A 16,994-nucleotide genomic window follows, 5' to 3' on the forward strand; every position below is an offset into this window, starting at 1 on the left:
GACTTTTGTCCTCGTTTCTGTGCATACGGGTTGAATCTAGACTGCCCTCTATTCTGACCGTAAGGGTTATATCTGTTTTCCCCTCTCATAGGTTGACCAGTGAAGTTTCTTTCATGATCCCCATTTCTGGTCCAGTGCACGTCAGACCCCATTTGCTGATCCTCAGTTAGAAAGACGGGTTCCTGCTTTACCACCTCCATTGGAGTACTTTTGAAAGGCAGACTGGATTGATTCTCATTCCTTGTAAATCCATCTCCGAATGTCCTTTTTAACTGTTCTTGCATCAAGTTATAAGATAATGTACTAGTGCAAGTTACTCTAACTAATCTGGCCTGTTCATCGTTTAGGCTAGCCTGATTTAACAGTCTATATGCTAATATCATATCGTCATAGAGCTCTTTGCTTTCTCTCAGCTGTTTAAGGATCTGATACCTCCGCTGGAATTCCAAGATGTAGTTGTCGATATCTTCTCCATCTCCTCTTCTATATCTCTCAAAGTCGTCTATTGCCTTAAATAAAGACTGAGTACCGTCCTTCTTGTACAGTTTGTCCAGTTCAGCAATGAGTTTATCAACTCCATCTTCAGCTCCTAGAACCTTTATTGGTATGTTTATAGAAACCTCCTGTGGTTTCCCATTCATGTTCATGATAAGTTTACTTGCTTGCTGTTTCACTGATGCTCCGGTTCCAAGCTGCCATATAAGCACTTTTTTCTTCCACGTGCTGTAGTCAGCGCTATCGTCTAACACAGGTATCTCACGAAGACTCATGATTACAGTTTGACTAAAAAAACTCCCAAAGTGTCTCTAAAAAAACTCCAAAATGTCTCTCAATGTCTCTCAAAAGAAAACAAAAGTTCCACAGTTGTTAGGTCGTTAGGTAGATCGTCCTGCTTCCTGCTATCACTGTTAGATGACTCTAAGTTGACCAATTAAAACCAGTAATTGTCGTATGTACAAAACCTGTAAAACACAATACTTTATTACATAATAGAATAACTTTACAACCAAATTAAACCAATTCCAAATACATACCTAATAACTAAACATTGTAAATACTTACCGATTGGACGGTAGTGTGCTGCCAATGTTCCACTCCTCCCCAGTCCAATCGGTTATCCTTCTTTGGTAGTCATTGCTAGAAAGGGTAAACACGGTTAGAAGTATTCTGTCACGAAAGAGAGAGAAAGGTGTGAACAGTAATAACAGGATGTTATTATTTAGTGCTACAATTTATTTCGGTATTATATATTCGGATATATAATATATATTTATGGATTGATTGTGTAATGAATTGGTGATACGTACATAATACGTACATAATAAAATTGTCTCTTCTCCAAAAAATCTGACTAAAAAAAATTGACTCCAAAAAAAGTGTGGTTTTATTGGACACCAACTTTGTGGATTCCTTTTGCCAATAGAATCGTATTTTCGGCATTCTAAGCCAATTTTGGTATAATCAAGCCAAAAATGAGCCTAACATGGGCCATTTTCTGGTAAATGGCACTGCCCAGATCAACTACATCATTTGGGTGATTTTGGAGTGTCATTTGTAACATTTGTTTTTAAATTTTAACTTAGTGTTTTACTTAATGCCTAAACTTCTAAAATTTTGTTGTACCTTTTTGAAAAACTTATTAACTTTAGTTGTATGTGTGCAGGTATCGTGATGGCAGAGCACCCTGCACATTTCAACAACTCCAATAACCGGTTTAGACCGTATCCGAATCATCGAGGGAGAGGGCGCTGGAACCACAACAAACGCGCACGAATCATTGGACCCAAAGGAGCTGAACTAAGCCGATACCGTGATCAGCAGTACAAGGTTCTTAACATTAAACAACTTCTCATGAACAATGCAAGGCAATACTGAGCAATTCATTCGCTTTTCATACATAGTACTGAGTACTGCCTTATCAGTCATTTGGTACTACAGAATTAAAATCTCTACAAAACCCTCAGGGAAGTAGATATGAACAGGAGCAGAAGTTACTGAAGACCACCACTTTGTACATTGGCAACCTATCCTTTTATACCACGGGTGAATAAAAATTAGAATTAGAATTAGAATTAGATTCAAATTTACACAGCCATGTACAATAAAAATAGTAAATAATTTAAAGATGCTTCTATCTGCTGTGCAGGACATTCAAATCAGCAAAAAACTGTTCATAGAGTGCCCTTCTAAGGACTAAGAATCAAAACATTTGCCCTTCTAAGGACTAAGAATCAAAACATATAGTATATTTATAAATGATAAGTGAATGAGTATAAAGTATGGTATATTGGTATGCTGGATAAAACATTGAACTGTGGGTATGAAGATAACCATTAAATTATTATAAACATTACATAGATATCCACTTTGACATTACGTCAGAATTATGTACAATTATTTACAGGGTAAAACTTTTGGAGAACTATAGTGTTAAAAGTAAGAGAGGCATACAGTTCTATACTTCTTTAAATAAAGTTCAAATAAAACGTTAAACGTGAATTACTTTGCCATTTTTGTGAATTACTCTGCCATTTTACTGTCACCAAGATGTAACTAGGTCAAATGGAAAATTAGGTCCCACGCAGGAATTAGGTCTCGGCTTATAAGTGTATTTATATTATATATGTCACGCGCCTGACTGTCAGTATGGAGTCCAATTTCCCATATACTGTGGAATGGACTCCCTTTACAGGTAAGACAGATTGTGTCTACTAGTCTTTTCAAAGCTGAGGTCACTAAGCATCTATGGAAATGTTTATTGGATAGTGAAACAACAGTCTAGCCTAGTCTCTTTGCTCCCCATATTATTATTTTTTATTTTTTAATATACCTTCCTATACTTTCAACATCATATCACACTTCCCCCACACACCTTCTCCCACATTAATGACCATATTAGACCTGTATCTAATGTATCTGGAATTTGACGTATTGAAATACCAATTTTGACTCTATATCCACAGTTATTCACCATGGATTTGTTTGTTATTAAATAGCTTTTCATAAATTTTTGGATTTAGATTAATTCGATGTAATGGGTCCAAGTTACTGCGGACATAGTTCACTATGTGTTTACCGTGTTTGGGTGCCCGTCATATCTTACAGATGGGGGCGATATTTTGAACGATTCTATTTTATATTCATCTATTGCTGTACTCTGTAAAATTTGAAAAGTATTTAATAAAAAATACAACTCTAATTGTAACCTCATGTAAACACTCTAATCCGCGTGTAACTTGCAGAGGAGCAGGTACACGAGGTATTCAGACAAGCAGGTGATTTAAAGAGGATAATAATGGGACTAGACCGACTGAAGAAGACACCATGTGGTTTCTGCTTCGTGGAGTTCTTTGACAGGGCAGATGCGGAGACAGCTGTGAGGTTCCTTAACGGAGCTAAGCTGGATGACAGGCAAATCAGGACAGATTGGGACTGGGGATTTGACGATGGGAGGCAGTATGGTAGGGGCAAGAGCGGTGGTCAGGTAAACACAATTAGCACTACTAAAACAAATGACATGACGATTTAATTGGAAGGAAAATGCGATGCTAATTTATCTGAGCAGGTTTAGAGGTGTTAAATGTTTGCTAGGTTTCTGTAATACAGGGTGTTTACGATACATTAGTACGATTTCAAACATCTCTAGATTAATTCATGAAGGAGCAATCAGCTACATTTTGCGCTCATTTACTTTGTTAATTGATTACAATTATTTTCCGACCAGTTCTCAAAATTTAAAATATTGTGCTGTGCCAACATCCTGAGCAATAAATGTGGAGAATATTTCTGCCAGAACTAGTTTGGAAATTGAAAATTTCATGCGAAAATATTAAGGAACTAGTGTAACCCGGCCTACGGCCGGGATTTCACTGCCGCAGTTAAAAAGGGTAGGAGTAATTACCCGCTGAGTCAAAACCCGCATTAGGTGACCCAATAGTTTCTTAAACAATAATCTCATAATCAGTTATTTCTTGTGGATAATTAAGTCATTATTAGCCATGAGGCACCACACTCCATGATCATAAGGTCTGAACACCGAGTATTACACCTCATCACTCCCGTCTTGAACCGCTTTCTATTTTTATTTAAATCGTTATAGAAATTAACCCTTGTTAACTCCGCACCACACCCGCATATTATATTTGAAAACACGCATAACATTGTCGTATGAACTCTCTCTCTCTCTCTCTCTCTCTCTCTCTCTCTCTCTCTCTCTCTCTCTCTCTCTCTGCAGTCCAAACAGACCCCAAACACTAACAGTCCCCCCTCCCCTAATAAGCTTAAGGTATAACATTACAGCGAATCTTCCAGGCTAATCCAATTATGACGCTACTTAAATGCAGCTATAACATATTACACAGTAATGAGAGAGAGAGCAAGCCCCGTAACTCTTGCCGTTCTGCTCACGCAATTTTATGTAACATTTGTGGTACAAAACCATCAATTAAACCACTTACCATCGGCCGATTTAAAAAAAATTTCCTATGGGCTTCATCAGAGTTTTGTCGACACTATACCGAAAAAATCAGTCCCGTAACTCTTACCGTTTTTTTTGTATAACCGACCGGAAATTACACACGGACAGACAGACAGACAGACACACACACACACACACATTCTGGTGTTATTAAGGTGATGGAGAAGTAACTATGAAATGAGCAAATTTGCTCAATTCTTAACTGGGGCCCTAGTTAACACATTTCAATAGATATTAAGCTAAAAATTGTAGTAAATATTATGTAGTTTGTCTATAATTTTCATATAATTTTCATACAGAAGAAGTGAAACAAAGTTCAAACGGCAAGTTCAACTTCATACTAGTTGGATCATCAAAATCATAAAAGTATCATTAAAAAAAAATTCACAGCGACTAAGGTTAAATCTCTGCCTTTTAAAGGTGAAACAGCTAATTATGATTATATACAAATAAATTCGTGAAACAGCTAATTATGATTATATACAAATTATGATTATATACAAATAAATTCGGCAATGGTAATTGTCTGAATTACAGGCAAATCTGAATGATAGGTAGGCAGGGGTGCTTTCAGTTTTCATCACTCCTCAGTACGTGCCCTAACATTTTCCATCTAGCGATCCTCTCAGTCAAACTATAGACCAGTGTCTTTAACCTCGCACATCATAAAGACATTTGAGCGTGTAATCAGAAAAAACCTGGTTCGTCATTTGGAAGAGAACATGATGATCAATACGAACCAGCATGGGTTCAGAAAAAAGAGGAGTTGCATGACGCAGCTTCTCAGTCACATCGAACAGATCTACAAATCACTCAACAATGATGAAGAAGTTGATGTGATTTACCTCGACTTTGCCAAAGCTTTTGACAAGGTCGACCATGCAGTGCTGCTAGCCAAGCTTGGTCGATACGGAATTGGTGGTCAGGTTTTAAGGTGGATCAAAGAGTTTTTGCTAAATAGAAAACAAACAGTCGTTGTTGAAGGTCGCAAATCATCCTTCCAGCCAGTGGCAAGTGGGGTGCCACAAGGGACAGTCCTAGGACCGATCCTATTTATCCTGTACATCAACGATCTGTTGAACAGCATTAGCTATAGTAACGGATTCAGCTTTGCAGACGACACAAAGCTGATTGGGGCTATCCGAGGAATGAGTAGTGTGGAGTTACTGCAAGATGATCTCAACATAGTCATCGAGTGGTCACGTGTTAACAACATGGAGCTACACGAACAGAAGTTTGAGGTTGTAAACTACCCCCTGAATGGATCAAAAGCTCTAAGAGAGCTCCCGTTCTACCCAGAGACTGTTGAGTATACTACACCAAAAGGACACGCAATATCACCACAGGAAACTGTCAGAGACCTTGGAGTGTATGTTAGCAGCAGTAGGTCATGGGGTCCTCACATTGAGAAGACAGTTCAAGGAGCTAGAAAAATGGCGGCTTGGACATTGAGTGCCTTTAGAGACCGGTCACAAGTAGTCATGCTGACTTTATACAAAAGCATGGTTCGCTCCAAGCTAGAGTACTGCTGTCCAGTCTGGAACCCTACAAAAGTCACAGAGATACAAAAGCTGGAGACTGTACAGAGATCCTTTACTAGAAAGATATCTGGCTGCCGTGATCTCCAGTACTGGGACAGGCTGAAGAAGCTTAAGTTGATGTCCCTTCAGAGGCGGAGAGAGCGTTATTCCATTATTCATGTATGGAAAATTCTTAATGAACATGCTCCGAACGATACGGGCTTCGAGTTCAAGTCTCATCAAAGGCATGGTATTAAGGCAGAGATCCCAGCCATGAACAAAAGCGCACAGTTGTCGGTAAGAACAGATTACGACAACAGCTTTAGAGTTAGAGCAGCTCAGCTCTTCAACGTGCTCCCATCGGAGCTCCGGAGTATCACATTGCTAGACAGTTTCAAAGTTGGTCTAGGCAGATTTATGGAACAGTACCCAGACACACCACCGGTTCCGGGCTACACTCCGACAAACGATAACTCAATGCTGAGCTGGAGGAGGACGCACTCGATGCAGTTGTCCTGAGCACGCCCTGCCAAACTCACCAAAACGTACCAAAACGTACGTAGTTTACTTTACAGGCTCTGTTACTGAGTAACACTTATAGAACCCTTCGTAGTAAAAGTAGCCAAAAGACAATTCAAAATACTGGCTCTAAATTTATATCTAAGTCTGTTATTTTTATTGCATTACTATGTTTTCAATTCTCATTAGATCAAATCTTTTTTCCACTAAATGAGTGATAACATATACATACTACTATCATGAACATGTAACTAGGCTGGTCCGAGACTGAGCTAATAGTATTGCGCAGTGGGTCTACTTACCTGTAGACTACAGGTAATTAGACCCATTGCGCACTGGTAACGACTATTAGCTCGGACCGACCTAGTTACATCTTCATGATAGATAAAGAATCATCTGAGCTTATTAATGGAACACTGAGTGGGTGAGTGATAGTGTATATAATATATAGTAATAATGTCAATAGTAACATTTGAATCCCTTGTATATTGTTCCATTAAAGTTGGTTTGGGAGAATTAATCTAACAGTTATTATGTAATGCTTTTGCACGCAACGTAAGGCTTGAAATCTTCGTAAAACTACATCATTAGAGCCTCAAATTATTTGTTATATAGTAGTGTTGAAAGTATTAAAACTGTTATTATATAATTTAACTCATGTGTCATCAGATAAGAGACGACTACCGTCAAGATTTCGACGATGGCAGGGGTGGTTATGGTTATCTTATCCAGAAGACTCTTCTAGAGACCACCAATGCTCACCAGATGCAAATGCCGCCCTCTATACCTCTACCAGCTGGTGCTGTCGACTCCTAACTTTCTGCCAGATGCAAATGCCGCCCTCTATACCTCTACCAGCTGGTGCTGTCGACTCCTAACTTTCTGCTTACTGAGCTTAGAACAACAACGCTGTTTATATTAATAAATGAGTAATGAATCTAATCATGAGCTAATTAAATTAATATTGTATCGAGACAGGGGTGTAGGAAGAGGGGGGGGGGGCGACTGCCCCTCCCCCCCATAAAATTTGGGCAAGGGTCGAAAAGGGGCCAACTTTTTTTGGCCTCATTTGGCCAAATTTTCCAAAAATTTGTCCCAGATCTTGTAGCTTGTGTGTTGTATATTTTTCTAAATTTGCAGGACTTTATCCTTTGACCCTTAATAGTGGCCCATCAAAATCTTGCTGGATTTATCATTTCACATTGCTATAAGCAAATTTCCTGAAATTTTTTCGTGAGAATTCAATATGAATCCCTTCTTCGAACTACACTTATTTCGCAAAAGCTGCTTGCAGGCCCTAATATATATTTAAAATCGTATTATTTGAATCGTTCTTGAAGCTGTGTTTGAAAACTATCTCTATTGCTAAATTGTTCAGCTAGGCCTTTTGCACGTGCAAAATCATTTAAAAAAATTTCGTCATTATTATCCATCTGCCAAAAAAATTTGGACAATATGCAGCCCTCGCTTTACTTAGGCCATCCTGCCATAAACTTTTTACAGGCATGGTTGACACTGAACGTTTTACTGTTTTTGAAATACAGGCTGTGGACAAAGCGTGTGCTAAATTTTAAAAACTCTAAGATTTTGACCCCTCATGAAGAATAACATTCCTACACCCCTATATCGAGATAATTTGAAAACCTAGCCTTATGTAAGTCTGTTATATTACTTAAAACAACTTATGAACTATAAATGTTTAATAATATATTATTTACTTTTATCACTATACTACATAGTTATAGTATGATGTTAAAATATTTTACCAATCAATTTTCTGCAATTTATCCACTTGCTTGAGACACCTTAAAATTTAAAATGGTCCTTATTTCCTTCCTTGCATCAGATTATACTGTGACAATTATTTTCTTTGACGTAAGATCTGTTTATTCGTGAGTGTCTGTTCATATTTCATAATGTCTTACAATTAAAAAAATTTCAAACATTTGAACATAGATTAAGGGGACATACACCGGCATACACCAAAACCTTTTTTGCCGGGACCTTCGATTTGACTTCATATTATGAAAGTATAGATAAAATCGGTATAATTACAGTGAATTTTCGTTCTAAAAATAATTTTTTTTTTCGAAAGTGCATACTCACACAAATTTTTTTCAATGTATCAAATCTTATCGATTTTATCTATCTCACGAATTATTTTGTCTGTCTGTACGATCGCCCACGTGCAAATCAGATGAAAAATAGGAAAAATAGGAAGTTGGTGTATGTCCCCTTAAGGTGCTGCTAAATCTTGCATATTATAGATCATGAAAAAAACTATTCCTAAATTTCAAATTTTGTTAAACCTTTGATTTAAACCACTATTGAATTATTAATTATGTGTTATGTACTATCTGCTTTCACTATATACATCATTCAGGTAGTATGAAATGGTGTGACTATACATCATTCAGGTAGTATGAAATGGTGTGACTATACATCATTCAGGTAGTATGAAATGGTGTGACTATACATCATTCAGGTAGTATGAAATGGTGTGACTATACATCATTCAGGTAGTATGAAATGGTGTGACTATACATCATTCAGGTAGTATGAAATGGTGTGACTATACATCATTCAGGTAGTATGAAATGGTGTGACTATACATCATTCAGGTAGTATGAAATGGTGTGACTATACATCATTCATGTAGTATGAAATGGTGTGACTATACATCATTCATGTAGTATGAAATGGTGTGACTATACATCATTCAGGTAGTATGAAATGGTGTGACTATACATCATTCAGGTAGTATGAAATGGTGTGACTATACATCATTCAGGTAGTATGAAATGGTGTGACTATACATCATTCAGGTAGTATGAAATGGTGTGACTATACATCATTCAGGTAGTATGAAATGGTGTGACTATACATCATTCAGGTAGTATGAAATGGTGTGACTATACATCATTCAGGTAGTATGAAATGGTGTGACTATACATCATTCAGGTAGTATGAAATGGTGTGACTATACATCATTCAGGTAGTATGAAATGGTGTGACTATACATCATTCAGGTAGTATGAAATGGTGTGACTATACATCATTCAGGTAGTATGAAATGGTGTGACTATACATCATTCAGGTAGTATGAAATGGTGTGACTATACATCATTCAGGTAGTATGAAATGGTGTGACTATACATCATTCAGGTAGTATGAAATGGTGTGACTATACATCATTCATGTAGTATGAAATGGTGTGACTATACATCATTCATGTAGTATGAAATGGTGTGACTATACATCATTCAGGTAGTATGAAATGGTGTGACTATACATCATTCATGTAGTATGAAATGGTGTGACTATACATCATTCAGGTAGTATGAAATGGTGTGACTATACATCATTCATGTAGTATGAAATGGTGTGACTATACATCATTCAGGTAGTATGAAATGGTGTGACTATACATCATTCAGGTAGTATGAAATGGTGTGACTATACATCATTCATGTAGTATGAAATGGTGTGACTATACATCATTCAGGTAGTATGAAATGGTGTGACTATACATCATTCAGGTAGTATGAAATGGTGTGACTATACATCATTCATGTAGTATGAAATGGTGTGACTATACATCATTCAGGTAGTATGAAATGGTGTGACTATACATCATTCAGGTAGTATGAAATGGTGTGACTATACATCATTCAGGTAGTATGAAATGGTGTGACTATACATCATTCATGTAGTATGAAATGGTGTGACTATACATCATTCATGTAGTATGAAATGGTGTGACTATACATCATTCAGGTAGTATGAAATGGTGTGACTATACATCATTCAGGTAGTATGAAATGGTGTGACTATACATCATTCAGGTAGTATGAAATGGTGTGACTATACATCATTCAGGTAGTATGAAATGGTGTGACTATACATCATTCAGGTAGTATGAAATGGTGTGACTATACATCATTCAGGTAGTATGAAATGGTGTGACTATACATCATTCAGGTAGTATGAAATGGTGTGACTATACATCATTCATGTAGTATGAAATGGTGTGACTATACATCATTCAGGTAGTATGAAATGGTGTGACTATACATCATTCAGGTAGTATGAAATGGTGTGACTATACATCATTCATGTAGTATGAAATGGTGTGACTATACATCATTCATGTAGTATGAAATGGTGTGACTATACATCATTCAGGTAGTATGAAATGGTGTGACTATACATCATTCAGGTAGTATGAAATGGTGTGACTATACATCATTCAGGTAGTATGAAATGGTGTGACTATACATCATTCAGGTAGTATGAAATGGTGTGACTATACATCATTCATGTAGTATGAAATGGTGTGACTATACATCATTCAGGTAGTATGAAATGGTGTGACTATACATCATTCATGTAGTATGAAATGGTGTGACTATACATCATTCAGGTAGTATGAAATGGTGTGACTATACATCATTCATGTAGTATGAAATGGTGTGACTATACATCATTCAGGTAGTATGAAATGGTGTGACTATACATCATTCAGGTAGTATGAAATGGTGTGACTATACATCATTCATGTAGTATGAAATGGTGTGACTATACATCATTCAGGTAGTATGAAATGGTGTGACTATACATCATTCAGGCAGTATGAAATGGTGTGACTATACATCATTCAGGTAGTATGAAATGGTGTGACTATACATCATTCAGGCAGTATGAAATGGTGTGACTATACATCATTCAGGTAGTATGAAATGGTGTGACTATACATCATTCAGGTAGTATGAAATGGTGTGACTATACATCATTCAGGTAGTATGAAATGGTGTGACTATACATCATTCATGTAGTATGAAATGGTGTGACTATACATCATTCAGGTAGTATGAAATGGTGTGACTATACATCATTCAGGTAGTATGAAATGGTGTGACTATACATCATTCATGTAGTATGAAATGGTGTGACTATACATCATTCAGGTAGTATGAAATGGTGTGACTATACATCATTCATGTAGTATGAAATGGTGTGACTATACATCATTCAGGTAGTATGAAATGGTGTGACTATACATCATTCAGGTAGTATGAAATGGTGTGACTATACATCATTCAGGTAGTATGAAATGGTGTGACTATACATCATTCAGGTAGTATGAAATGGTGTGACTATACATCATTCATGTAGTATGAAATGGTGTGACTATACATCATTCATGTAGTATGAAATGGTGTGACTATACATCATTCAGGTAGTATGAAATGGTGTGACTATACATCATTCAGGTAGTATGAAATGGTGTGACTATACATCATTCAGGTAGTATGAAATGGTGTGACTATACATCATTCAGGCAGTATGAAATGGTGTGACTATACACTATAGATAGGAAAACAGTACATTGATTGCATACTCGGCGACCAGTTGGTATTTAGTATTTGAGTAAGAAAATATGACTGAGTAAAAGATATTGTATATTGTATAATTATTTTAAATAATCAGGGTTTCGCAGCCGTGTGCCATAGTCGGTCCTACTTAGTCAGGTAATAAAATGTAAGACGCGGAGACACAATACTGCAAAACTTTACGCGCATGTATTGATATCGCGCGCGTATTACAGTATTAGCGACCAAATGACTCTTACTCCAGTAGCAGGGAATAGTTGAGTGTGCACTTCGATGTATACGATTTCTGACAACACAGGGTTGTTTGTTAGATCATTCTTAACCAAAATCGTTTAGGTACGCAATTTGTGTCGCTAGACATAACCCTACAGGGCAAATTTTCTAAATTACCCTCAGTCGCGTATACGGGATTTTTGTATTTCAGCTCCTGAAGGTCATAGAGACTTCTATTTTAGCTTAAAATTACTGCAATGGCCATATTTATATACAAGTTATGAAGCAACATAAGGTCTCCAGTGCTTTGTTTTATAGATATTGACAAAAAACTGTTTTTTGGCTCAGCGAACCAAAAATGGGACTGAATTTTGATAACTTGAACTAGGAAAATCGTAGAGACTTGAATTTTAGCTTAAAATGAGCGCAAACATCACATTTATATACAACTTATAAAGCAATATAAGCCCTTTAATGCTTATTTGTTAAGATATTGACAAAAATCGGTCATTTTGGCTACACGCGTGAGGAAAAATACCAAATTGGGCAACAACTTTGGTCTTTTTTTTACCAGTTTTGTGCTCAAGTTATTAAAATGTGCTTTGATGTTGTAGATCGGGTGTTTTCTTCCAATATGGGTTTCGGTATAAATCGGGAAGCACCCGGTTCATGGGTGATAGGGGTTAAAAACCCTAAAATGTCAGGCGATGGGCGAGACAATTGTCTGAATTTGGTTATAAAAACACTTGCACTCTTTGCTAGGGTTTGCTTTTTTCTGCTACATCGATCCGATTTCTAACTACTAATCATCCGCATCTAGATCATTCTCTTTTAGATACATGATTTCTATAAGGTACATCCGGCATGATGTAAAGTCTATATCAAAGCATTTTAATGTGGTCTTAACAAGTTGCAAGATATTCAAGTTCACTAATAAAACAAAGATTGTAGGTTATAATTCTTCTTATAGTTTTACATATTGAGTAATTTTGGCTACACAGGAAAGATACCAAATTGGTTTACCAAACTAAGATTGTAGGTTATCTATTATTCTTTACATGATTATTGACACAACTTCATTATAGTCAAACCTGTATTATTTTAAATATTTAATATTTATCCACACTCTCCATAAGAATATTATTGGGAGTCATTTTTGTGGTTAAAATTCGATTAAATCAGTATTTCCAAGCAAAAAACTGTCCCAAATTTCTCCCCCGAATATGGTCCGCCAGTTCGAAATTTTAGCACTTATGAACGTTATTGTTAGACATTACATTAGTGTAATACCACTGAGACCAGATGTAGTGATCTATCCAGATAAAGCGAAGAAGGTGCATCTGAATGAGGAGAACTTTGCTGATCAAGAGAAAAGAATATGAAGAGATATCAGCACCTGACAGAAGAGATTGCAAGCTCCAGACAGTAGCAGTTCGAGTTCGAGTTCGAGGCATTTACAACTGCAGCCTCCAAACCTTTATGAACCACTGCACCTTGAACGTAAACACTAAAGAGAAAAAGGCCTGCATGAAGATCGCTGAAATTAGCATGAGGGCATCATAGTTCAAACACCATCTATCTGTCCAGAAACACCATTATATGGACAGATGATTGGGAGTTAGTCCAGAGGCTAGTAATTGCATAGTAGGAGCGTATAATGTTTGTAGAATGTAATTATTTTTACAAACTACCGTTCAAAACTTATAGATCAAGTGATTGCCTACTCACAATTATATTACAACGTCGTGGGGTCAGTTGATATTGTTGCTAAAAATCAGGAGCAAGCGTCTTGAAACAGGATACCATGAATCTGTATAAGTTTTAAGTAGTTTCATTCTACGTTTAATATTATTATTGGGTCGTTTACGTTAAAGTTATATTCGGCCATTTTATTGCCTCCCCCTCAAAAAGCCCACAATTACTCAATATTATGTAAAAGAAGGATAACCTACAATCTTTGTTTTATATTAGTGAATTTGAATATCTTGCAACTTGTTAAGACCACATTAAAATGCTTTGATATAGACTTTACATCATGCCGGATGTACCTTTAAGAACTTATAGAAATCATGTATCTAAAAGAGAATGATGTAGATGGGGATGATTAGTAGTTAGAAATCGGATCGATGTAGCAGAAAAAGCAAACCCTAGCAAAGAGTGCAAGTGTTTTTATAACCAAATTCAGACAATTGTCTCGCCCATCGCCTGACATTTTAGGGTTTTTAACCCCTATCACCCATGAACCGGGTGCTTCCCGATTTATACCGAAACCCATATTGGAAGAAAACACCCGATCTACAACATCAAAGCACATTTTAATAACTTGAGCACAAAACTGGTAAAAAAAGACCAAAGTTGTTGCCCAATTTGGTATTTTACCTCACGCGTGTAGCCAAAATGACCGATTTTTGTCAATATCTTAACAAATAAGCATTAAAGGGCTTATATTGCTTTATAAGTTGTACAAGGTTTACAAGGTTTACAAGGTTTACAAGGTTTACAAAAAATAGATCTATATTACAGTGAGATAATGTCAGATCAGCATAGCTAAAGGTCAAAGTCCGAAATCCAAATAGAAAATCCGTTACCATTAAGGTGTTTGATGAGTGTAAAGAAAAAGTGAAAATGAAGGGGCTGTGGAGGAAATGTGATATCCCGTACTGAGACACTAATGTTCGTGTTTCTTCTTTATAGGGAATCGTGTTCTGCACAGCTGAGCGACGAACTTGGTGAATTCCACTATGTGCTCCGGTAGAAAGAGGCTCTTCATGTCATGAAATAGTAATGACTTTGTGGGCTCCTTCATGTTAGTCCTACTGGAATGGTACCTGGGACATGTTCTAAGGAAGTGTTCTTCATCTTCTATTATCGGATCAACACAAGGAAGATTAACAAAGAGCTCCATCATGGACTTTTCGCTGCAGAATTCACAAATTCTGTGATGTTGACTTCCAGTTCTGCTCCCATATCTTCCAGTTTCTACGTTTAGCTTATGTCCGCTCATTCGGATCCTAGCCACTAAGTTGCTTCCAGTTCTCGACGGTAGCGTGAGGTACGGCTCCTGCTCGAAAGCACCTTTAACTTTATTATAGAACGTAAGCTTCTTATTGCTTTGTCTTTCTGTTTCCCATAGATTGATAAATCGGTTATGTGCCCTTTCCTGACATAACAATGGGTTGTAAAGTTGATGTTCAAGTTTGTTCTCGTCGAGTATCATTAGCATTGATTCCAGTGCTCTGAACCAACCTAAATCAAGTTTCTTCTGCTCAGCAAAAACGTGCCTGGCTAGGGCTGGTGAGTCTTCTAGTTCAAGTCTTGCAAGGCGATTATGGAAATCGGTGACTTGTTTAACATATCGAACTACAATAGGGGTTCTTCCGCAGTCTCCCCAAACAGCTGCGTTGGATGTAGATTTGCCAACTCCAAGGGTCCATTTAAGGATGGCGAGGTGCATTCTTTCGAATGGGTCAGCTGCAATGCCTGCCAGTGGGGATTGCTTCGTATTGTCAGTTGTGCTGGCAAAAGCCTTAATTCCTGAGCTACTGCTGATCCAGACTTCCACTCCGTACGATACAACTGGCAGTATGAGGGAGTCGAGCAGTTTAAGAACTGCGACCTTGGATATATTGTTAAGGTCTACTTCACTTTTCAGTCCAAAGTATGCCCGGAGAGCTTTTTGTCGTAGAAGGTTTAGTGCTGTCTTAAAGCTGCCCGACAGTGAGAAGGTGATCCCTAAATAGCAATATGTTTTCGCTGATGGGATTGTTGCTCCCATGTACTGAAAACCGTAACTCTCTTTGAGTTGCCTTCCACTTTTATTAAAAATCATGATGGCGGTTTTCTTGGTGTTCACCGTGAGCCCCCATTCTCTGCAGAATGACTCAAGTTCAGAAATCATGACCTGAAGACTTTCTTTCGAAAGTGCGAGGAGGACAAGATCATCTGCCCACAAGAGGTGGGTCAGAATAGTTTCATTCAGCAATGGACTTGAGATGTCTTGAACACTGTTCAGTCGTTCCGAAAGTTCATGGATGTAAGTTTTGAATAGTTCGGGGCTCATTGGGTGGCCCTGCTCCGTACCTGCAAGAATATCAAATGAGTCTGATATTTTAGCGATCAGCTTGATCTTAGCTTTGGAATTCTTGTACATATGTTCTAGACATTTTAGGAATTTTCCATCTATACCAAGGGTTGAGAGCTTGTACAGAAGAGCTTCACGACTGATGGAGTCGAAAGCTTTGCGAAAATCCACGAAACAAGAATAGAGTCTTTGTCCTTTATTATTCACGTATTTGTCTACACAAGTGGAAAGGGTGAACAGATGATCCACAGTTCTAGCATTCTTACAGAAGCCAAGCTGGTTTACTGTGTCCGGGCAATGCTCCTTCCTGAATTTTAGCAAACGGTCCAATAGGATTGTCGCGAAAAGTTTACCAAGGTTGCTCCCGATCGCAATGGCTCTGTAGTTATCGGGGTCGTAGATACATCCTTTCTTGTGGAGTGGGCTCACAATCGTAGTGTTCCATGGGTAGACACCAAGGTCCAAGCAACCATTAAAGAGCTTAACTAACACTGAGAGAGCGCAGTGGTTCTGGGCGGCAGACTTAAGCTGCTCATTGAGTAAACAATATAGTCCAACTGCCTTACCGTTCTTAAGTGTTTTCACCGCATGTACAACCTCTTTCGATGATATCTCATCATTTAGTATGCTCATTATTTGTTCATTTGCTTTAGTCACTGTTCTATTCTGTGGGAAGTTTGTATCCTTCTTTTTGTAGAGATCCAGAAAGAATTGGTAGAACTTCGCCATGTCGAATATGTTCAGCTTGGAGGGTTTTTCGTTAAACTTCTTCAGTTTCTTCAAGTTCTTCC

The 16,994-nt window shown here is 37.5% G+C and overlaps 1 protein-coding gene and 1 long non-coding RNA gene across 3 annotated transcripts; one reads left to right on the top strand and one right to left on the bottom strand.

Moving 5' to 3' along the window:
- Window positions 1-324: 324 nt before the first annotated feature.
- On the bottom strand, window positions 325-7,139 carry LOC134811490 (uncharacterized). Its single transcript, XR_010159818.1, has 3 exons — window positions 7,111-7,139; window positions 1,063-1,137; window positions 325-962 (listed from the first exon to the last, which is right to left on the bottom strand). It is a non-coding gene; the product is annotated as an uncharacterized LOC134811490 (long non-coding RNA).
- On the top strand, window positions 1,651-8,395 carry LOC134811489 (nuclear cap-binding protein subunit 2-like). Of its 2 annotated transcripts, XM_063818335.1 has the most exons (5): window positions 1,651-1,827; window positions 1,965-2,043; window positions 3,243-3,484; window positions 7,186-7,303; window positions 7,366-8,395. In XM_063818335.1, exons 1-5 carry the CDS (start codon window positions 1,654-1,656, stop codon window positions 7,392-7,394), a joined length of 642 nt encoding a protein of 213 aa, XP_063674405.1. In that variant the 5' UTR covers window positions 1,651-1,653; the 3' UTR covers window positions 7,395-8,395. The 2 variants fall into 2 exon arrangements, with proteins under 2 accessions (XP_063674405.1, XP_063674404.1); XM_063818334.1 differs by having other exon boundaries at window positions 7,186-8,395.
- Window positions 8,396-16,994: the final 8,599 nt, after the last annotated feature.

The sequence above is a fragment of the Bolinopsis microptera genome, chromosome 2, assembly GCF_026151205.1.
Source record: "Bolinopsis microptera isolate Bmic1 chromosome 2, MBARI_Bmic_1.0, whole genome shotgun sequence".
NCBI lineage: Eukaryota > Metazoa > Ctenophora > Tentaculata > Lobata > Bolinopsidae > Bolinopsis > Bolinopsis microptera.

Bases quoted from the DNA above. Each gene is read 5' to 3' on its own strand.
- LOC134811489 (XM_063818334.1), top strand. From the start codon at position 1,654: ATGTGTGCAGGTATCGTGATGGCAGAGCACCCTGCACATTTCAACAAC. The intron at 2,044-3,242 runs GTGAATAAAAAT...TGTAACTTGCAG, and splicing joins CCTATCCTTTTATACCACGG to AGGAGCAGGTACACGAGGTA. The intron at 3,485-7,185 runs GTAAACACAATT...ATGTGTCATCAG, and splicing joins GGGGCAAGAGCGGTGGTCAG to ATAAGAGACGACTACCGTCA.